At 37.8% G+C, this 23,151-nt stretch overlaps 2 protein-coding genes across 10 annotated transcripts in view; one reads left to right on the top strand and one right to left on the bottom strand.

The window, feature by feature from the left end:
- Window positions 1-23,151, bottom strand: part of LOC6646126 (muscleblind-like protein 2) — a 145,284-nt gene that overhangs the window by 68,412 nt on the left and 53,721 nt on the right. The window lies entirely within an intron of this gene.
- LOC6646127 (GPI ethanolamine phosphate transferase 1) lies at window positions 2,060-5,024 on the top strand. Its single transcript, XM_015177647.3, has 2 exons — window positions 2,060-2,959; window positions 3,018-5,024. Exons 1-2 carry the CDS (start codon window positions 2,179-2,181, stop codon window positions 4,976-4,978), a joined length of 2,742 nt encoding a protein of 913 aa, XP_015033133.1. The 5' UTR covers window positions 2,060-2,178; the 3' UTR covers window positions 4,979-5,024.

Here is a 23,151-nt window from a genome sequence, read left to right as displayed (position 1 = left end):
GTAGATATCTAGAATTAATGCCAACTCTACAAGTTTATAAAATTGATTTTTTCCTTAGAAATTCAAAAACATCTACAGGCAAAACCTTTTTAAAGAACCTTTTTGCACCTTTTTTGTCTGTGAATTACAAAAAAGATTCAAAGTGGATTCTGTTTTCTTCTCTCTTCTTTCTGTCTAATTGAACGATACCTCTTGAGAAAAAATCCTTACGAAATCTTCTTGTTATATATGTATATGTATGTATCTCACTTGATAACATTTCCTTGCGGTAAAATTGTTGTGAAAAAAACAAAATGTTTAGCATACTTTTGAGCATTAATTAGCCCGGCAACTAGAATGGGGCATTCATTCTTGGAACCTGCTTAACTCTCAGCTAATTTGCCACTAATTCATTTCCATTCAGCGTTTTTTGTTTTGTCTCTCACACACACTCACGCACACACATTTCATCTCTGGCCACAGTAGAAAGCAAAAGGCAACAGCAGAAACATAATGCCTAAATAAAAGCAGCAGTAAAAAAAAAACAAAAAACAAAAGGCAGAAAAGAGAAATGAATCCAAGCATTTTGCTTTGTTGCGGCGCCTTTTGACGACCGACTGAACGACTAAAAGACAGACGGACTAACCGCTTTTTGTTACAGTTTCGGTTTTTCACTTTTTTCTTTTGCTCTTTGTCGGCCTAAAAGGATAAACATCTAGAAAGGCGCTTTCGCAGCATGTAAATTTGAAATTGGGACCCGCCCTAACGCCCACCACACAACAGGAAAAAAAAACCGGCAGGTTGCTTTTGCCTTCTCCTTTTTTTGTTTCTCCTGCTGCCGTTGTCTGTCTTTCCCTTTCTTTGCTGCTCCTATTCTTTGTTTTTTTTTTGTGTTGTTTTCTACCTTTGCGCATTTTAGTTCGTTTTGTTTTGGCCACTTTTTGCCATGGTAACACGCGAACGTCAAACTCAAACCCAAACCGAGACCAACCCGTTAAGTGGATTGTATGCTAACCGAGCCGAGCACAACCCCCCAAAAGAGCCCACACAATACATGGTAATTATATAATTTTATTTATGGCAGATAAGTGTGGCGAAAATGCAATTAACCAAAAGGGGGATAGAAAGCACCATACACACAGCGAAAGAAGAATAGAGGGTAGAAATTCGGATTGAAAGTGCATTATTTATTCAGCGAACGTTTGCTGCAGACTTTAAGGAGCAAATATTCAAATTTCCACATTAATATATGTATCGGGCTCAACGATCAATAGAACAAGGTAGAAATATCAACTTCTAACTAGTAGTTAATGTTTAAGAATAAACATCGTGTTCATCTGAAATGGCTTCACCAAATCAGACGCACCAAGAAATATACAAAACGAAACAAAATCATAACACAAAAATAAGTCATAAAGATTCATATGACAATTATTGCTTAAAACCAAACAAAACATGCATCCACACTCTGTGGAAAACACTTAAGATTATAACAGCGGCGCGGTATCAAGTAGCCAACGCTGAGCATGAAATATAAACAATTTTCAACCCCCGAAAACGTGGGTCATTAGAATAAGTATTTTTAAGAACAATTGTCGCATAGAGTCTAAGAGTTCATTTATATACACAACAATTCTTTAAATAAAATCAGTTCATATTTTGAATTCAACGAATGAAGATTGGGTTATTTTTCCTTCGCCAGGAATCCCTATTCACCCTAGGTTCTACAAGAGTTTACGTACGAAATTTGTTGGCTATAGCTCTTATAGTTTCCGAGATTGAGTTGTTCATACGGACGGATGGACGAACATGGCTATTCATGCTGATCAAGAATGTATATATACATTATTGAGTCGGAAAAGGTTCCTTCTGCCTATTACATACATTTTGGCGATTTTAATATACCATATCACCCTATGGGTGCATGGTATAAAAACAAAGCAAGCTTCGGTTCCGACTGGACTAGTCACTTGATCATTTTCAAACCACCAATACTTCAATATTGAATAAAAGTTTTAGTTTTAGTCTCAAAAAGTATTTATTTTCTCGCAAACAGCAAACAAACAATAACTGAGCAAGCTTCGGCTTCGACGGCACTACTTTACACTTATCATATTAGTTGTTCATTCAGTTAAACAATTTCAGCACACCGAAAGTTTTAGTCTTAGTCTCAAAAATTATTTATTTTTTTGTGACAAAATGTGGCAAATTTATACTGTTCTAGTGCAAGCTCTATTGCTGTGTTCCATTGCGATGATTTACTTTCAATCGACGATGGTAGTTAATCTGGAACCGCAGAACACAATGCGCCAGTTGGGTATTAGACCACCAGCCGATCGTGCTGTTGTGTTTGTTACTGACGGCCTTCGCGCGAAGTCCTTTTTTAGGAACAACTGCTCATCGGTGCCGGACCTTCAAGAGTTGTTTCTTCACCAAGGCATCGTCGGAATAGCGCATTGCGGTGTGCCGACAATGTCACGACCTGGACATATTGCAATATTTGGAGGTTTTATGGAGGATCCTTCGGTGGCTTTGTATTATTTTCACAAGAATCCCAACAATTTCGACACTGTCTTTAATCGTAGTCGAGCTGCTTATTCCTGCGGAGACTCCTATATAACCCAATATTTTGAGAACTTGCCCACTGGCGGTGCACGCTTAACATTTGAGAGCTTCAAGAATTCGGACTTTTCAGGAGCGTTCGAAGCAGATGACTGGGTTTTCAATAGAGTACGCAATTTCTTATCTAAAGAGAAAAACGTTGAGACGGTTCGCCAAGAAGAGACTTATGTGTTCGCTAGCTTTCTACCAAATCTCGATATTTCGGGACACAACGACAAGCCCGATACTGAGAGGTTTCGTAAAATACTTCTCTCAACTCAGAAGGGTATACGGGATACCTATGAACTTTTCGAACGTACTTTCAATGACAGTCGTACGGTGTATCTATTAACATCTGATCATGGCATGAGTGATACGGGTAAGAATGTTAATGCAATTTTAATTTTAAACTAAATGGTTCTTTCTACGCCTCGTAGGAGCCCATGGTAGTGCATGGAGATCTCATACGGAAGTTCCCTTCTTTTTTTGGGGCGCCGGTGTCAATCGTGAGGCTCCCAATAATGGAGCCAATTTTACTGCTGATAACAGTGGCTTACAATTGCCGCTTCACAATCTAAAGCAATTTGAATTGACTTCACTAATGTCGGCATTTATTGGCCTTCCACCGCCTATGAACAACATGGGAATCCTACCACTGGGCTACATGAATGTTACAGCCGAGTATGAGTCGCATGCGGCCTACTTGAATGCACTGCAACTGCTGGCACAAGTGACATCGGTTTTATCACACCATGAAACTGGTTATTTCAGTAAATGGCTGCCCAGATTCAACGATCTCGACTTCAGAAGGATAGAAAAATATAAAAAACAGATCCAGCGGCATCTTTCAATGGGTTGGTTTACCGAAGCGATGGAGCAAAGCCATCATCTCGCCAAATTGGCCGTCAAGTGCCTAGAATTCTATGAAAATTACTACCGCAAGGCCCTAATTGTTACAACAGTTTTCTTGTATCTGGGATGGTTTTACATAATATTTGCTAAACAAGCTCATATCACTAGTAAGTTGCAAAAACGATTTTTCACTAAGAGCACAGTGGCCCTATGTGCCTTGGGCTTAACATTAGCCCAACTAATGATCTTGCAGCAAGTGCCCTGTTGGACGACTTTGTTTTTAATACTGCCTATACCCATTTGGATTCTGGCTGTACGTGAATCTCCAATAAAGGAGTTCTTCGTCTTAACACCACTAATGCAAGTGTTTTGGCTGGTCTCTACTGCTGGCATTTTGATTGGTTTTATCCGAGATTCGCGTTTCATAATGGGAGCCTTTCTAATGACAAGATATGCATACAATCGTCAAGGATTTTGCCATCCTTCATTCAAATTTGTTATTTGGCTAATTATGACAGCTTTGATAAGCGGATTTATTCCGTATTTCTATTACTATTACAGTGAAATCGACTTTAATAATGAGTATCTAGTCTACTGTAGCATGGTTTTGGTCTTGTTGCGTCCGCTAATTCTGTGGCATAGGCACGCAAAGTGTTTTTGGATTTCGAACACTGGCATATTGGCTCTGGAAGTATATGGTATTTATCTGCGCACTACAAAACAGCCGTTTCCAGAACCTTTGCATTGTATCTTCTGGGCCTATATCCTGTTTGCATTGATTTCTATACCATTCAGCAATACTAAATCGGCAGAGGATCGATTGGAACTGATATGCTTCAATCTTTGCACAGTGTACACATTATTTTCCACCTTCTTGGAATCAATTTTCATACAATTAATGGCCGCTGAACACTTAATGGGATTCCATGTGCATGCGGATCTGCAAAGGTTGAAGAGAAAAAAAGCCAACGACGCGAATGAAGATGACGAGGAGGAGGAAGCAGACAGCAACAATGATAATGATACTACAGTAAAGCCGATGAGTCCCTTGGAGCATTTAAATCGTTCTTATTATTATTCCGGCTTGTTCCTGCTGTACACTTTCCTCTCATTTTACGGTAATGGCCACCATGCTTATATGAACTGGATTGATACAAATACGGCCCGCTTATTTGTTACCAACTTCTCGTTTGTGATCATTTCTCTAACCATTGCAATGAAGCTATTGATTGGACCAATCATCGTCATGTCTATCATGTACGCAATGTCTGCATATGTCCGTCAAAATTTATGTCGAATACTGCTGTGCCTGACACTTATCTGCAATGTTCTCAGTTTTTGTTTCTTTTTCTTTGTTCAAAATCGGGGTGACATGCGCCAAGTAAGATTCTCAATCACAACTCTTATCGTTGCTCATGGGTGTGTTCTGATCCTGATGGTCTGTTCGTTCATAGCCAAACTGCTGTTTAGTGGCATTCCCATGACAATCATTCTCTGGGATAATGAGAGCATTATTGAATCACAAACAGGTGAAAGCCAGGTTTAAATTCAAAATTACAAATGTGTGTACAATAAAAATTTATCCATATATTTCCCCAAAAAAGATTTTTTTTTTTTTGTGTGGGGTATACATAATACTCTTAAGTAGCAAAACAAAATTGAGCTTGGATCAGTTTAAATCTGAGATAACTTATTAACTATTTAGGGCAAACAGCGGAATCTCCTAGGCAGTTTTACTCTTTTCTGCTTCCTTGTAGACCCGCAAGAATCAGAAAAGATCGTTGTCGAAACATTAACTTTAGGTGACTGTTCTTCTACTCACCTTCTCTGCGACCTTTAAAAGACTTTCAAATGTGAATTGGCCTGTTTCGGATACCATTCCGTGGAAGATTTTCGTTTCACATTCCGTCAAAAGTTCATAGGGTGAACCAAACTCGACCAGTTGGCCGGCATCCATTACCAGCACCTTGTCCAAGTCCATAATTGTGTGCAGTCGGTGCGCAATTGTCAGGACTGTGCACTCCCTGAACTTACTACGAATGGTAGCCTGTATGAGGGAATCAGTTTGCGGGTCAACATTGGCCGTTGCCTCGTCCATTACCAATATTCGATTTTCGCGTAGAATAGCCCTGGCCAAACAGACCAGTTGACGCTGAGCGACACTGTAATTGGTTCCACCTTCAGAGATTTTGCTCTGCAATCCACTGGGCAGATCACTAATGATGGGCTTCAGTTTAACCTCTTCCAGTGTATCCCAGAGCTTGGCATCACTGTACTCTTCAAACGGATCCAAATTGTAGCGCATGGTGCCGAAGAAAAGGACTGGTTCTTGTGGTATAATCGAAATGTTGCTGCGAAGATGCCGCAAACCGATTTCACTGGTATTCCGACTATCGATAGTTATTGTTCCGTCGTTATATGAAATCCGGAAAAGGGTAGTAATAAGCGAGGATTTGCCAGCTCCAGTTCGTCCAACAATACCCACTTTCTCCTTGGGCTTAATTTCAAAATTAAGCGACTTTAAAACATATTTCGACTGAGGATCGGGAAAGTATCGCAGGCTCAAGTCATCTGCTATAATTTGTCCCTCTTCGGGCCAAGTGGTAGGTGGCTTCTTGTTCGGCTGGGACTGATATTCGCATTCCGGTTCAATCTCATCGTACTCCACCACGCGCTCCACAGCCGTCATTGTGTTCTCTAGTTCGGCCGACTGGCGCATTCCCCATTGAACCATGCCAGTCATACCCATGGCCTGGGTTATTGCCAGACCAACTTCACCCGAGTTGCTCGGCGGATTGATAAAGTAATTAACGATTATAACCACAATGTACAAGGTGCAGAAACAGTCCAAATAATAGGCCAGGCTTATACAGAACTATACAGATATAATGAAACGTTTAAAGAGGTCATAGAAGAATTGGAGTTCGACCTTCAGAATACCTTGGTAGCATTAGAAGAGAAAATAAACGATCAGAAAAATTTGAAAGTTAAGAATGTTACCGTGAGAGGTGAACTACCGGTGTTGCCAAAAATACAGGTACCCACATTTTCTGGAGAACCTAGAGAATGAGACCTGTTTATGGAACTATTTGCGGAATTAATTGAAAAAAGAGAGGATTTAAGTCTGGCTCTTAAGTTCAATTATTTAAAATCCGCGTTAATGGGCGAAGCAAGGAGCATGGTAGCTGTCAGGTTCAGCTGACAATTATAGTGCTGCTTGGGAACTGTTAACCAAGCGGTATGAAAATAATCGGAGGGTATTTTCCGAACAATTAAGTCGGATCGTTGATCTACCGATGATCAACAATGAATCCGCGAAAAATGTTAGGGATGTGATTGACATAGTAAATGAGTCAGTGCACCTGATCAAAATAAAAGCCAATTTGTCCAATGAAAATGATGTCATATTCGCACAACTCTTACTAAGGAAATTTGACTGGGAGGCTTTACAGTTGTATGAAAGCCAAATTAGAAAAACAAAGATTCAGAAGCTATCTGATGTCATAGAATACTTAGAGCAAAGATATTGCTCGTTAAGTGCCATGAGCAAAGAAGAGAAGAAACGGCTACAAACTTTTTTAAATTTTGCGGAATTCGAAGATAAATGTCCGATTTGCAAAATTGCCGGGCATAAAGCGTATAAGTGCTATAAGTTTAAAGGATTGACACCTACGGAAAGGTATGAAACAGCCAAAAAAGTACACCTGTGCACAATTTGCTTGAACCATTCAAGCAATAAAGTGTGAACTAATGAAATGGTCTGTTCATTGTGCAGTAAAGGACACCATACCTTACTCCATTTTAAAGAAAAACAGGAGAGTATTAATACATGTGTAACGGCACAACCAACACTGTTGGCCACAGCTGTAATACAAGTAAAAAATGTAAATGGGGGATATAAGACTCTAAGAGCCTATATAAGTGGCGTATCCCTGGAAAAGACACCTTAAGGTAGAGGCAATTGTGTTACCAAAGTTAATGGAAGCTCTTCCATTAAAAATAGCAAACGTGGATAAGTCAAAATGGCAAACTTACGTGCTAGCTGATCCTACCTTTATTAAACCGGGTAAGGTTGATTTAATAATGGGGGTAAACGTATATACCCAAATCTTTAAAGGGGGAATTACAAAGATTGATGGCCTGCTAGGCCAAAATACTCAATTTGGTTGTATCGTCTCGGGATGCACCAAATCAAATCAGAATAAATCTGTAGTGGCAACAACAAAAGATGTCACAGGTTTTAAACAACGTTGGTAGAACAAGAAAGGTAAATGTCAAAATAAAAAAAAACAATGCCAAACAAACTCAACAACAAAACTCAAGAAATAAATTTATGGCCCCCGGCAGGACCTGATGATAATTTAAAAAATAAAGTCAAAAAAGATTCCGTTAAGAAATTGTCCGAGTCTGTATTAGAAAAAGAACAGGTATTGCAAAATAAAGGGACAACATTAAAACAGAATAACCGCTCAAAGTTAGGCTATCAGCGAAATGTCAAAACAGTGGAGCAAAAGCCACATTGGCTTAAACCGAAAGGTAGAAGTAGTAGGTCTTTAAAGTTTACACCATATAAAAAGGCTAGAAGTCAACACAGTAATACACATCAGGAGTGAGTAGATATCCCGAAACAGAAATTGTTAAGCATTGGGCGATATTAGTAATTTGCCAAATATAATATAAAATTCAGTAGAATTCAGCAGAATAGGAAAGAATAGGAAGTCAGTAACAACAATCATCTTACTAATGATAATATTAATAATAATAATTTGTTTAAGACAACTTAATTAAAATAAAAGAATCCAAATCGTCGCATTTGGCGGCCCTTTGCAGAATGTTTAAGATTAAACATCGTGTTCATCTGAAATGGCTTCACCAAATCAGATGCACCAAGAAATATACAAAACGAAACAAAATCATAACACAAAAATAAGTCATAAAGATTCATATGACAATTATTGCTTAAAACCAAACAAAACATGCATCCACACTCTGTGGAAAACACTTAAGATTATAACAGCGGCGCGGTATCAAGTAGCCAACGCTGAGCATGAAATATAAACAATTTTCAACCCCCGAAAACGTGGGTCATTAGAATAAGTATTTTTAAGAACAATTGTCGCCTAGAGTCTAAGAGTTCATTTATATACACAACACTTTTGTAAATAAAATCAGTTCATATTTTGAATTCAATGAATAAAGATTGGGTTATTTTCCTTCTCCCGGAATCCCTATTCAGTTAAAGAATTTTCATTTAAAATGCATCTTTTGAAACATCTTTGCATACTTCAAGGCACAAAGACCTGATTACAAACTAATTCTACACTCTCAAAAGCATTACAAACTTAAGGTAAATTGAAAGCAAAGGCAAAATAAGCTTATTGATTGAGAATATTAATTATTACTATATTTAACATAAATAAATAATATTTCTTACATTAAATATAAATCCTTTGTCTATGTTAAATAGTAATTCCTATAATTGAAATGCTTTTTCTTCAACAGATTAAATCAGCAGCAGAGAGAAAAGGTAATTCTCGATGATAACTTGAATTTATTGGAAATATTTTGCATACTTAAAGGGGCAGTTACTTCAATTTCAAAGGATTTTTGTGGAAGGATTTTGCATGCCCCAAGTAGCAAATACTCAAATTTCACTCAAAGAAGCAGTACATCGATTGAAAGTGAATATTCTTTGCCTACTTTAAGGAGCATATGCTTTAATTTTTGCACAATTATATGCATTTGGTGCAAGTTTCTTTTTCGTTTCGTATGTGAGTGGCCCAGCAGACGGCAGCAAACAAAATAAGTACGTATATAAATTTATTAAACTATAATTCACACTGTACAGAAAAGACAGAAAAAAAAGAGAAATGAAGGGGAAAATGGAGCGCAGGAAACTGGAAAAAGCACTTTGGCCTCACACCTCTCCTCATATGGCGGAAAAGCAGCTACAAAAAAATAAACTGTCCAAGAAACAAAAAAAAAGGACAATGCAGACACAAGGCGACAGCAGGACGACAACGACAACGACGACGATGACTTCACGTACATAAACAAGTATGCATTACGTTGTGCAAAAGTAATAATAAAACAGAGCAAACAAAATGGTATACTATTTACTCCCCTCGAGAACTCTCTCTCACTCTCTCTTTCTCAGCCCCTCTGTCTCTCTTGCTCGCTTTGTCGCACTAGTGTTTTTTTCTATAACAATATCAACAATAGCAAAGAATGCAAAAGGCACAAATACTACTGGAACTTGGAACTGCCAACTGACTACTACAACTACTGGGCCCCGAAGAGAAAGGGGAAAATGAATACTCTTTCTCTCCCCATATATACACTTCTTTTCAAAATCGCGTGCCAGGAATAGCAAGCAACACAGTAGCAGCAGCTGTAGGGAAAAAGTTTTGTTTGCATGTCTGCGGTACATTTCCGCGACAGGCACCGCCAAGACCCCCCAACTATATATACATATATATGTATACATATATCTAACCATTTCAACTATATAGTTAGTTATAGGTATATGTGTGTTTGTGTGTGTGTGACAGCAAAAACTCTATGGCCAAACAGCAATAAAAAAGTTGAAACACGGCGCTAAAACTGCAGCAAATTATAGGTTAGCTTGCTAAAAGAAATTATTGTATGTACATACATATACATTTATATCTGTATATATCTATGTGTATGTAGAATATATATCGGTATAAAAATATGTTTGTATATGGCAAAAAGACACAGTGGGGTAATTCCGCAAAAATGACTTCAACAAAAGTTACAGCGCCATGAATAGTCCATGGGGAAAAGTTGTAATGTGATGCTTATTTGTTAATAACTATAAATTAACTGCACTTTTTTTTATTCAATACATAAACAAAAACCTATTCCTAGCAATTAGAAAGATTAATGGAATATTCAAACCACAAATGATAGGTGAATGGAATAGAGCAAATATTGGCATAGAATAGAAACAACAACTAACAATATTTTTTATTAAAAACTAGATAGTTTTACATTTCAGTTAAAGTTCCTTACAATTTAAATATACAATATTTAAATCTGAGATATCACATTTGTGGGGAAACCGATTTAGGCTGATATAAACAGCAAATATGTATTTGAGAGGAATTATAAAATATTATTTAGGTCTAATTACTCAAAATTTGTTAGACAAACTTCGAGAATCTGTAAGAATGTTTAAGTTTTAATTTCCAGAAACATTCCAAAGGAAAACATTAAACTACAAAAACATTTAAATTGTTGATATCTAAGCCAAACTAGCCTGCAAAATTTATAAATGTAACAATTACAGTTCCAAGAAATTTTTTTATTAATAAATAATATTCATTCCAATAACATAAATCGTTATTTGGATTATTAGTGCTGAGCTTAGCTTAAATGCATATAAATGGCTTAAGTGCTGGTAAGACTTTTACTTAACGTGTTTGTCAAAATGATAAAAATGTAGAATATACATAAACTGATACCAAATCTGTGCTCAAAAAGTAGAGAAAATTTCGTTAAATAGTTAAAGCTCCAAACCTCGTTATATATAGGTCTATGGTTCAATTGACTTAAATGATATATCATTGTCTTTCTGGTAAATACAGATCATGAAAATTGTTTCCGTTGATATTGTTGTTAATGATTAACCTAATCACTTCCAACTGAAAACATTTCGCTTTAATCTAATGACGCATTAGACCCAAACATACACAGAGAGAGAGAGAAAGAACTTGAGCCTCTCCACCTGCTGGCCGCCACATTCGTTTCCTCACCTCCGTTAACCCACATCCTTTTGGACTCAACCGACCACAACACACGCACACACACACACACACACACACACACACACACACAGACACACCAACCAGTTGGCAGAACAAAGCGAACTTTCCGTGTGTGAATATGCCAGGGACGTGAATGTTTTTGCCCTTAGCGGGAGAAAAGGCTGAAAAAAGGGCAAACGGCGCTTACGTGGCATAGTTTCGACCCAAACCCCAAAAGCCGTACCCAAACCCGACCTCAATTCCAACCCCAACGACAAGCTGAAAGTGACTGACTGGCGCCATAATGTCGCCGCCTTTCTGTCTGTGTTTCTCAGTGTGTGTGTGTGTGTCTGGGTTTGGTGCACAATGTGGCATTTGTGTATCCTTTTTCACACACACCCAAGGACTCACACACAACCAAACACTACATACATACATATATGCATATGTATAGAAAAATGTTGGTATATACCCTAAGCCAACGCGCTTTTTATTGTGGCAAGAACTTGGTTGCAAGTTGAGTTAAGTTTTTCCTTTCTTTACCGCCACTCTCGCCCCCTCCCTTTCCGCTTCTGTAGGTTGTAGTAAATAATAGTGTTGAAAATAGCAGAGAGACGAAACTGGCTAGAAATATTTCTACTCTATCTCTCTCTCTCTTCATATTAAATTTTTCATCTATTTTCTTCATGTTTATTTTTGTTGCTTATCTTCCGCTTCAAGCACATAATTCCTAATTCGTTTTCGATTCCTTTTCGATTTCTTACTACAATTTTTTTCTATTTATTTTTTTTGTCAAGTCCTTGTGTTTTTATATTTATTTATTTTGCTACATGCTCGATAAACATTCTTGAAAGATTTACAGCCCAGCAAAAATAAAGCAGCAGGCATAGAAGGGAAGGCTAACAGAAATCAAAGGCTTTTGTGCCATAATAATCTGGAAACACATTCGAGATTTCAATGAACCAAACTCCTGCACAAAAAAAACAGAAACAGAGAAAAGGAGCCAAACACTGGCAAGGCAAGTGACATGGGTTGTGGGTTGGGGGTAAAAGGGCAAAAGGAAAAAAAATGATTTATTTTCCACGTCGATAAGCGAAAGAAAGCGAAACTTGAAACGCACTCCACCAGCCCGCACCACTCCGGAGCACAACGATTGCTCAGTTCTTCACTCTCGGTTCCCCATAGACAGTTCTCTGTTTCTTCTTTTTTTTTCCTTTCCTTTTATTTTTCGGGTGTTTGTATACCCTTACTTTTCAGGGTTTTATCGTCATTCAGAAGACAAAAAGATTGTAAAAATCTATAAGTATTTTTAGTATATCATTTAGTCAGTCTTTGCTGTATCATATAAGCAATCTATAGAAAACTATCTATTAAAGATTAGATATGGAAATTTTTGACTATCATTTTTAAGTCCATGATTGCCTAGTGATATAATCTCTGATTTCTAGGGACTAGAAGGCACTCCATTTGCTATTTTCATGTTAAATGTTATCTCGTGTAGTTTAAACAATTTGGCAAAGCTGAGTTAACCCATAAAAGAAATGTGGATGATCTATTGGAACTAATGCTCTAAAAGGATCTACAAAAGTTGACTGCCTTGTATTCAAGGCGATATCTTTATATCTTAACAATTTCAAATAGTTTCAACTACCAATTATCAGTTTCTAAAAGATTTAAAGAACTTGCTTCATCTACTTTAGAGACAAAACTTCTAATATACCTATATCTAAACAATTCGTTATGAATTTTCATTTGGTTTCCCTATCATGAAACTTCTAAAATGTTTCCTTGTAAACTTAGCTGTAAAAAACAAATTTCCTTTACTTTTCTCCTAAAGAGTATCTAAACTTCGTTAGAAGGCCATTGATATTAGGGATAACAAATTTCTTATTTTTTCCTTTTTTGGTTTTGGCAATGTGTAGCGAATGTGGCGTATAAAATTTTACACAATAGATTGAGCATTTCCTGGCCAAAAGCGAAACGCCAGCAAAACATGTGTAGAAGTTTAATTTAATAAGTTTTTTTTTTGTTGTTATGCTGTTCTCTTCTTGTTGTTGTTGGTTGGAATGAGTGTGTGAGTGTGTCCAGGATATAGGATATGTTAAACATGCCGATATAACAACAGACGGAAAAAAGGGAAACCCAAGTGGTATTTTTTCTGCTGCTGCTGCTCCTGATGCTGATGGCTTACATGTTGCTAATTTTGTTTGTTGTAAAGTTTGCCCCAGCCCCAGAAAAAAGATACAAAAAAGAGGGCAGGAGGAGGAGGAGTCTGCATATGTGTGTGGGTGAGTGGCTGGGGTTTGGGTTTATTTTAAAGCTGGCTAAGGTCACATAAATCATGTGTAAAGTTAACATAAACTTTGACTGCCATTGAGTGGGGCATTTCTTGTTCTGTTTTTTTGTGAGTAAAAGAAGAGAGGGGGCGATTGAAAGTTGATAGGGGGGGCTGCCACATGTGTGGCATAATTTGTAAACAACAAGCAACAAAATTAAGGGGAAATGTAGTTTAGTTTAGTTATTTTTCTCAATGTAATGTACAATTTAAAGTAAATTGTTTTACAGTTCTTTAAGCTCAACTTAACTAGTTTTGCTTTAGCCTAATTAAAATCGGTATTGCCATCATTAATAAGGAACAGGATGACAGGATACACTCGCTCGCTATTAACTTGGCTGCACAAATACAAAGAAACTTCATTTCCTGTCTCTGACTTTGATTCTGACTGACTTACAAGTGGCAGGGTAAAGGATGAGCATAAATTTCAATATAATATAAATTTTGTCGGTCTATGATTTCTTCCTTTCACTAACTAATTGCCAAAAAAGAAAAAGGAACGCGCAGTACAACAATAAAACGAAAGGGATATGAAAGGTTGCCCATTGTTTGAAATTCAAACAATGAACTAAAGATCTCCGTTTCGGTCTGTGCCTCGTCTTTTGTGAGTTCTTTTAAAAGCGAAAGTGTTGATTTGTGCGTAACTTAAGGCAAAAGCAGGTGCATCCTGTTTGTGCTCCCAAGAGCATTTATCTCAAGGACCTTGAAAGGCTTTTTGTGCGTGCCATTCGTATAGAAAAGAGAAGAATTTCGACCTTGAATGGTGGAGAGGTAGTTTTTTGCTGCTGCTGCGTGAGAAAAAAAAGTTATAAGGACTCTTTAAGCTAAAAGTTGCCAACAAGTTGAACAAGTTGAGCTTTAGTTTTTCTCTCTCACTTTTTTTTCTCGTTGAGTTAATCCTGCCATGATTTCATCAGAAATCTATCAACATATGGCCATATCATGAAGCATTAAGTAGCAAACACTTGTGCCTGGCGGCCACATTTTAGGGCGAGAGGAGTGGCAGGATATACAGTTACTCACCCACACACACACACACACAAACACACAGATGCTGCAGCAAATTTCATGGGCTGTTTACCCACAACATTTGGTTGGGGCTGTTCCATTTCAGGCTCGACTCCTTCTCCTGCTCCACTTGGATTTCGCGTCGCTCTTGCCCCGGCAATGAAATTACAACTTGTCAACTCAATCAAGCGCGCTTTATGCAGCAATTTCCGTCACTTGTGTGAGTTCCCACACACACCTAATGTGCGCCACAGACCAACAGCTACACCATCATCCCAGAACCACCCAGACTCACCTCCCGGTCGCCTTTCATCGCCATCATCATTCTGCTGCTGGCAATAAAACGCACATAATCAGCTAATATTAAATTTGTATGCACGCTTTGAGCTAATAATCCTTTTTTGATTTCCCAATGAGTGAAAAAAATATGACGACGACGACGACGACGACGACGATGACGACAACAATGTGTGTGAGAAAGAGAGAGTAAGCTCTATCCCGCTTCTCTTTTTCCTTTTTTGGCCATGTTGTAAGCCTCGGCTTAACGTTTTTACCTGTATCCCTCCTCCTGCCCTCCTTAATGCTTAATGTTATGCAGACCACACCAAGATTCAAAAGATTGTGTTCTCTCTCTCTCTCGTTTTGTTGGTTTTTTTTTTAGCATTTTTAATTTCATGCTGCGGCATATTTCCTGCAAAAAGGACGAAAACGACAATGACGCCATTCGGTTTAGTCAGGACATCCGCTGAAGCTTCCGGCAACAGTTGCCAGCTGGCAAAAGTTCCTTTTGGCTGCCAGTCTATCTTAGCAGTCTATCTCACTCTCAGTAAGTCTGTTTCTTTTTGCTTTAAGAAATTGTCCTTAAAGCCTGGATGCATTACCATTTGCTCTCTCCTTATAATACTGTAGGGAAATTCCTATAATTCACATTGCTGATTGCTTTTTGCTACTCGTCCTTAATGGTAAATTCTATCAGAGAGTGATAGAGAATTTTCACAATTTTTTTTTCGCAATTGTAAGCTCTTTTCTATAACCTTCAATTGATGGCATTTCTTCGCCTTTTCGGTCTGAACTAATGAACTTTCCCACTTGAATGTCTATCCTGCTGTCTCTTTCTTTTGCTTTTGTTTTCTCGCCCCTTTTTGGATCTTTTTTTCAGACCTCAATTCTTCTTTAATTGCAAAAATCAACAAAAAGTCTCCCGGACATGGCTTTGATTTATATCGGCATCAGCAGCACATGTGCGTTTGTATTTGTGTGTGTGTGTGGGTGGGTGGGTGTGTGTCTATGCCACACCCACTCGCGCCCCATTACAAAGCTGTATTTAGTTAATTACTGCCCAAGAACAACAACAACAACAACAACAACGGCAATAAGAATAGCAATAAATGAAAGAAAATGCGGGCAGCAGCACCCAGTAGCGACTTTTGAAATTTTATGTCTCCGTGAGTAAAACGGAAAATAACTCCCCGGCGTATCATTTAGTCAGCTAGCAGCTAGCAGCCAGCAGCGAGGGTTGTATCAAAGTTTCCTGTTTAACCCCTACCCCGTCCGGATTCTCTTTCTCTCTATTTACGACTAAATTAAATGTGCATTAAATAACGGTTAACAACTGACAAAGCCAAAAGCACAAATAATGACAAAAGTTGTTAAGAGACAAGCTCGAGAGAGCAAAGAAATCTAAGGAAAGAGTCGCGGGGCTGGATGAGGATGGATGAAGGTTTGTGGGGGAGATTTTGGTCAAACAACATTATTTGACATTTTATGCGACACGTGATGGGGACTCAAGCTCAAGCTCCAGAGGGGGTGTGTGTGTGTGTGTGGAATGTCTCCTGTATCTGGGAATTAACATTAAGGGCTTCCATCTTCTCTTTTTTCTCTCGACATACTGCTAGGTACAGGGGCAAAAAGGCAAAGGTTAATCCATGGCAGATCAGATCAAGAGAGTTGGCGTGAAACTGTTTTATCGAGTGTGAAAACACAAAAAAAAAGGTATTCGATTTATGACATCTAAAAAACTTTTCTCTGCCCTAAAAACAAATTATTATTTGAGTTTTAACTTCATATTAGATATAAGTTAAAAGTTGAACATTTGTAGCATGACAAGATAAAAGTAATTAAAAGGTATTACAAGATTCGACTTTACTACATTTTAATAATATCGTGTATTAAGGGGCATAAATAAACGGCCCTGAGATCATAACTTTACATTAAACTCTTTGAGATTTTCTTTAAGTTTTAAAGTTGCCTGAGTTTGAATTCCAATTACTTTGAATTTAATCCTCTTAAAAAAATTGTCTGTTTTATTATTTGTGAAACTATGTATATAAAAAAGTGCTCAAATGAATTGAATATGAAATTGTCAATATTTATTCATAGGTTTCCAAAAATACTGCTTATTTATAACAAAAAGTTAATCACAAACTAGTCTTGTGTAGTTTTTTATACTAAAATCCTTTAAAAGGAACTAGAAACTTCAAATTAAGACAGGAAAAAGTAAACTATACAATTGTATACAATTTAAATATAGAAGTAAAAATGTATAGAAATATGTAATATTTATTAGAAATATATTAAATAAAGAGAAGAAGGCACGCTGTCAAATAAGTGAGCTTGCCGGGTTGAAAATAGTCGAACAAATTGTTATAACTACATATATGTTAAAAGAATATAATACTTTTGCCACGACTCAACTGAAAGCCGTCAATAAAACTTGTATAAAATTATTCATTGGCAGCAAATAAAAATTATACATTAAAGAGAAACTAAATGAAGTATACCCGCTCTATAGCCATAAAAATTTACTCTACTTCAGGCACAACTGAAGGAGTGGATTCTTTAGATTATGCTGGAACTAGTTATAACTTGGTTTTGGTTGCTTACAAATAACTTGGTTAATTTTATGACCAAAATACAATTGATATTTAATTTAAATACGTGCATTTTATTTTCTTTTGGTCGTCACGTTGATTTGATTTTATTGCGCCCAGTTGGCCATTCCACCCGCCCACGCCCACCTCCAACGCCCAGTTTTATGACCTAGCTGGGACCTCAGAAAGAAAAGTGGATGGAGCCTGAGTGAGAAGGAGATGGGGAGAGGTAGTGGTGTTGGTTGGTTGGTGGCATAATTTATGCATGCCTCAACGAAATGAAATAAAATGAAGCATAAGTCAAATTTAGAGCCCACTTAGTAGACCAATAAATACCAAAGAATACCTAGGCGGCGTTTCTACTTCCTATTTCTTTACTTTTTTTCCTTTTGGACAAAACCAACATCGGCAGGATCCTTTTAAATGCCATTTTTATGGCCCTGTGTGTTAAAAAGAGATGGAGTAGATAGAGAGAGAGTAAGAGAGAGTAAAGTGTTTGTGTGTGTGTGTGTGTGTGTGTGTGTTGGTTCTTATTAAATTTTGGTGGCAGCAACGGAATGCTTGAAAATGTTGCATGTTTTCTTTCATTTTGTTTTGTTTTGACTCTTCATAAAAATTTGCTTTATATGCTTGTAAACACATACACCTAAAAAGAAAGAGCAAGAGGGTAAGGAAGAGACTGAGGGAGGGCCATAGACTAAGATAGATGTTGAGTAGGAGCTAAAGTAAAGACAGAACCTGCTAGCTGGTTGCAGTTGGGTAAGGCGTGGACAAACCGCAGCAAGAGCAACAATAACCCAAAATGCCAACAAGTATGATAACCGCAACAAAAACACCAACAACACGCCTCATACAGACACACACACACACACACACACTAGCACACATCCACAAACACACACACAGCAAAAGGAGTGAGTTTAGTAGATACAATCTGCAGACAACAACAAAAGCTTTTGGGGAAAACAGAAAAAAAGGAAAAACTCTGGCCAAGACACAGGAAGATGTTGTACCACATTTTTTCACTAAGAGTATTATGAAATTTTTATATATATTTTTTACAACTTGTCTACCCCACGAATGGAACTTATATGTATGTGAGCGAGTGCTTGTGTGTGTGGATGAAGCATCTAGAACAAGCATAGTTAAGTTTCCAAGAGTTTTGGAAGCTTTAATTTCATATTTTTGTAAAGTTTATGCCTTGAAATTTATAAGAAAAGAAATACAAATACAAATTTTTTTAAACTTAACAGTTTCAATGTATTTTTTGTGTAACTTCTTTTAAGCACTTCCATTTTGAGCCCTCAAATGTATGCTATAGAAAAATATGCATTTCTTTAAGTTGGATTTCCCTCAAGTTCAAGTTTATTTGTTTTTTATATGGATTTCCGCTGGTAAGAAAACACAACAACCAAACAAACAAACACTTCATATGTTAATTTTCCAATTAAACTGAAAGAAATGACTCTAATTACAGACGCACGTTTTTTTCCAGGAAACGACAACATAAGCAAAACAAAAAAAAAAGAAAGAAGGAAACACACAAAAAATATAGAAGTAGCCACTTGAAGGTCGAGGCAAAGAGGACGAGGAGAGGCAGGGGAACAACAAAAAAAGTAAATAAAATTAATTTTATACAACAGCTAGCTAGCTGGCAGGCAGCAAAGCATGAAACGGGGGGTCAAAGAGGGTGCCGCCGAAGCTGGTTCTGGCTCTCATCTTGAAATTATAAAACCAACAACCAGAGAAAAAGAAAAACCACCCACAGAAAATGCCTAAGGAAATGCTGCAAATGTCTGGCCTCAAGTGAGTTGTGTGTGTGTGTAGAGGTGAGGTGTGAGGGGCGTGTGTTGTGTGTAGGGGCACTAAAACGAGCATTTGACACGCGACGCGTTTGCATTTTACACGCAGCAGGCTCAGCAGCAGCCGCCGTCACATTGTGGGCATTGTTTCAGGCAGGACGACGAAGTCGAGTAAGCAGGAGCATGGGGAACGGCGGCAGGACGAAGGCTCAGAGGCAGTAGAGTAAGAAGGCGGAAATATTAACCGCACTGTACAATTCTAATTACATTTTGCCAGGCCCAAAGACCAGGTTACTGGCAAACTTCCCTCAACATTCCACCTTGCCTCAACTCCTGTGAGTGTGTATGTGTGTGTGTGTGTGTGTGTGTGTATGTGTAGCCTTATACAACAGGAGTGGCGTGTGCTCCTTTAATTTTATTTATTGCGCAAAATTGCTGACTGCTGGAAGTCTCCGCTCCCCGACTCTTTCCCCTCTCTGTCTCTTACTGGGTGTTTGGTGTTGCCGCAGCATCGCGTGTCGCATTGCAATACAACAAGCAACAACAACAACAGCAACACGCTGCAAACATCAACCCGCCCCTTTTTACATCATTGACTTTGCCAAGTTCGCCTCAGTTTCAGCTTAATGTGTGTGTGTGTGTGTGTGTGTGTGAGGTGTGAACAGGATTTGGCTGCAGGATATGCTTTAAATCTTTTTGAAATTGATGCATTGAAGCATATTTCTCTTTTTTCCGGTTTAACATTTTTTTCGTTTTTGTTTTTAGCTCCAGAGGCAAGACTTACGCGTGTTTGCTTGATTGAGCCCGAGCAAGTGAACGACGAGTGATGAAGAAATGCCATAAACTTACCTGAAAAAGAAGAGATAGAAAAAAGATTTAGTTTGCTTGAGTTATTATAGTGAAAATTAAAGCAATATGAAAGCGAAAAAATGTCAAAGCCCACAATGTCTTGCTTAAAAGTGAGTTTAATACTTTTGTCTTTCAGAAACATTATATATAAGTATATAGTAAAATAATTGATCCGCGAATAATTATATATATAAAATATATAATCCTAATGGCTTAGGAAAACATCAATCATGACTTAGGAACTATTTTTATTCTGTTACTAATGAAACCTGTCTCATATTTACTTTATCAGAATGCAGGTTTCAAAATTATATGAATCACAAGAAACTCCGCAATTCTTAGTATATATATGATCATAATCCAACCAATTATGCCTCAAATCTCTATAGTCCTACAATGGTTTTGTTAACATGCTCTATATATATATACTTCGCCAAATAGACCCTTTTCTCTACCCATTAAAGGGTATGTGAAAGTTGCTGCACAAAATTAAATGGTCGTAACATATTTTTTGGCAGCAACATTTGGTTTGTTCATTCAAGCATTTCATATAAATAGAAATCTTTTTGCTAATTATTGACATAAAAATAATAAAAAAGGGATACCCAAATAACAAACAGCTATATTCCTTTTTTTTATAGGAGCAAAAATTTATGATGCAATAGAGTGGCGAAGAGGGAGAGAGGGAGGGAGGCAAAGATGACAAATAAGGACACATTTTACGCTTAATTAAGCAAGTTCAATAAACCGAGAGAATCAAAAGAGCCAAAGCGCACAGAGTTTCCCGGAAGGAAGTTATGGAGACAACAGGGCAACCCTTTTTTTTGCAATAGTAGTTGTTGTTCTTGTTATTGTTGCCTTTGCCTGCATAATTGCCAGCATAATTCATACCAAAAAAGAAAGAAAGAAAGAAAGAAGAAAGACGGAAATCATCGACTTTATTTTGCGAGCATTTTTTTAGGCTCGTCGAAAAGAATACACAAAAGGCGCAATGGGATAGAAGTCCTTATTTCTTTTTCTTGTTGTTGTTTGTGTGGCCGCCTGTCTTTGATGCATGAAGAGAGGGAGAACTAGAGAGAGTAAGTGGTGGTGCGGTGCGGTTATTGTGGCGGGAATGCTGGTTAAAAAGGACACCAACCGAGTGAGTCCTATCATCATCAAGATGATGATGATGATGATGATGATGATCATCTCTCATCAAATGCACTGCCAGGCCACTTGCTTTTTAATTAAAATCCAAAGTCATTTGCATGAGCTTTGAGAGAAAATTGCCAACCATTTGAAAGGAAAAAAGAGGACAGTAGGGAATTGCGTTGTGAGGATGGATGGATGGATGACTGAATGACTCTGAAGGGAGTGCCAAGTGGGAAGTATGCATTGTTATGTAAGTAGTTGTGTGTGTGTGTATGTGTGAGTGTGGTAAAGTGGTGGGCGGGGGGTACAACCAAGCAACGACCATTATAATCATTATCAATTGCGCTCGCGCTGACAACGAGCTTAACAATAGCACAGAAGGCCCAGTCAGAGATAGATGAGATGAGTCCAAGAGACAACACAAGCGCGAGATGGCCGAGTGGTAGAGTAAGTAGTGTAGGGGCCATAGACCACAAAATGCTTCTGCAATGCATACAAAGTAGGAAAAGCAGCAGCGGCAGTCACGAAGCAGCTGGGCGGAAGGAAGGAAGCGGCCAGCAACGGAAACGGAAAGCCTTATTAAGCGGAAACATTTCGCCTTTTGCCAGAGACAGACACACAGTGAGAGGTAGAGGGGAGAGGATGGCAAGCGGCGGCAGCGTTGCTCATAATTTATGCCAATATTTTTACAAGTAGTCGCCACCAAGACTTCATCCCCTCTATCGCCTGGGCCCTTAGTTGAAGTTGTTGCAGGCTCTAGCTTCTTTTTCATCTCCTCCTTCGACTTTGCTTCCTTCTTGTAGTCAAATCAAAAAGCTGCGCTGCTGATTTTATTGCCCTTCGACCAAAAAGGGAAAAGGACGAGACTTGCTTCTGATACTGCTGCTGCTGCTGCTGCTGTTGCTGCTCTTTCTTTTGGCATATAAATTGAAAAATTGCAATTGGGCGAACGAAACGGAACGCAAAGTAAAGGAATGAAATGGAAGGAAAGTGTAAGAAATGCTCTCAAAGGATTCGTGGCGGCTTTTGAAGTGTAAATCACAGTGAAAAAGTAATGACAATTTTCCTTCAGCCTGCACATAGTCAAGTGTAATTGGAGTGCACCGAAAGAGATAGCAAGAGAGAGAGAGAGAAGGACAGGATGTGAGAGGGATGCTAGGGCGTTAATGTGGAAATTGATATTTACCGTTGGGGTTTACTTCCCTTCGCTGCTTTTTCCTTCTTTGCTTGTCTTATACACAGCAAGTAAGCTAACTTAAATGCATTCCACAAGAAATGAAAAGCAATCAAGTGGAAGTGGAAACGTTCAAAGTTGAACCAAGCCAAAGAAACAGAGCCAGAGACAGGGACAAGAAAAAAGAGACGCCGACAGTGCACTAGCCATAAACTATACAAAGTTGACAGTTTAGTTAATGAAACATAAGAATGGGAGCTAAACTTGGTTATTCTTTTAGCCAATTGAGCGTTTTGTAGAACGATAATTGAATTTTTTTATCAATAAGAAAATGAATCGAAATTACTTGCATAACAAAAAACCAATTGTTTAATTTGAAACTAAAACGTAAATAAACGGGTTTATCTTAGTTTTGGCTTTAGATATGATGAAGCAACTGAATCCTTAATATAGAAACTTGATCTCCTTTAAACATTGAGACTTATTGCTATTAATTTCTGAAAAAAATGTTATAAGCTATATTAAGAATTAAATATTGATCGATTTTTCAGGCCATTGCTTAGACCGTTTGTGTCAAAAGACAAGCAATTTTAAAGCCAACTAAATGTTTAAGGACTTAAGGAAATATTACAAATTCTAAAAGCGAATTACGAGTTTGATAATCCAACATTTTTCTATTATACAAATGTTTTTATATACATATTCAATCAAACATATCTATATCTGATCTGATTTAATGTATCTATGTATGTAAAGTTATTCCTTGAAATTTTTTGTA

This window comes from Drosophila willistoni (genome assembly GCF_018902025.1).
Source record: "Drosophila willistoni isolate 14030-0811.24 chromosome 2L unlocalized genomic scaffold, UCI_dwil_1.1 Seg72.1, whole genome shotgun sequence".
Taxonomy (NCBI): Eukaryota; Metazoa; Arthropoda; class Insecta; order Diptera; family Drosophilidae; genus Drosophila; species Drosophila willistoni.
This window is presented reverse-complemented; position numbering and strand designations above follow the sequence as displayed.

What these genes read in the sequence shown, in the direction of transcription:
- LOC6646127 (XM_015177647.3), top strand. Translation starts at nt 2,179, where the DNA reads ATGTGGCAAATTTATACTGTTCTAGTGCAAGCTCTATTGCTGTGTTCC. An exon ending in TCATGGCATGAGTGATACGG is followed by an intron (nt 2,960 to 3,017) that starts GTAAGAATGTTA and finishes TACGCCTCGTAG; the next exon opens with GAGCCCATGGTAGTGCATGG.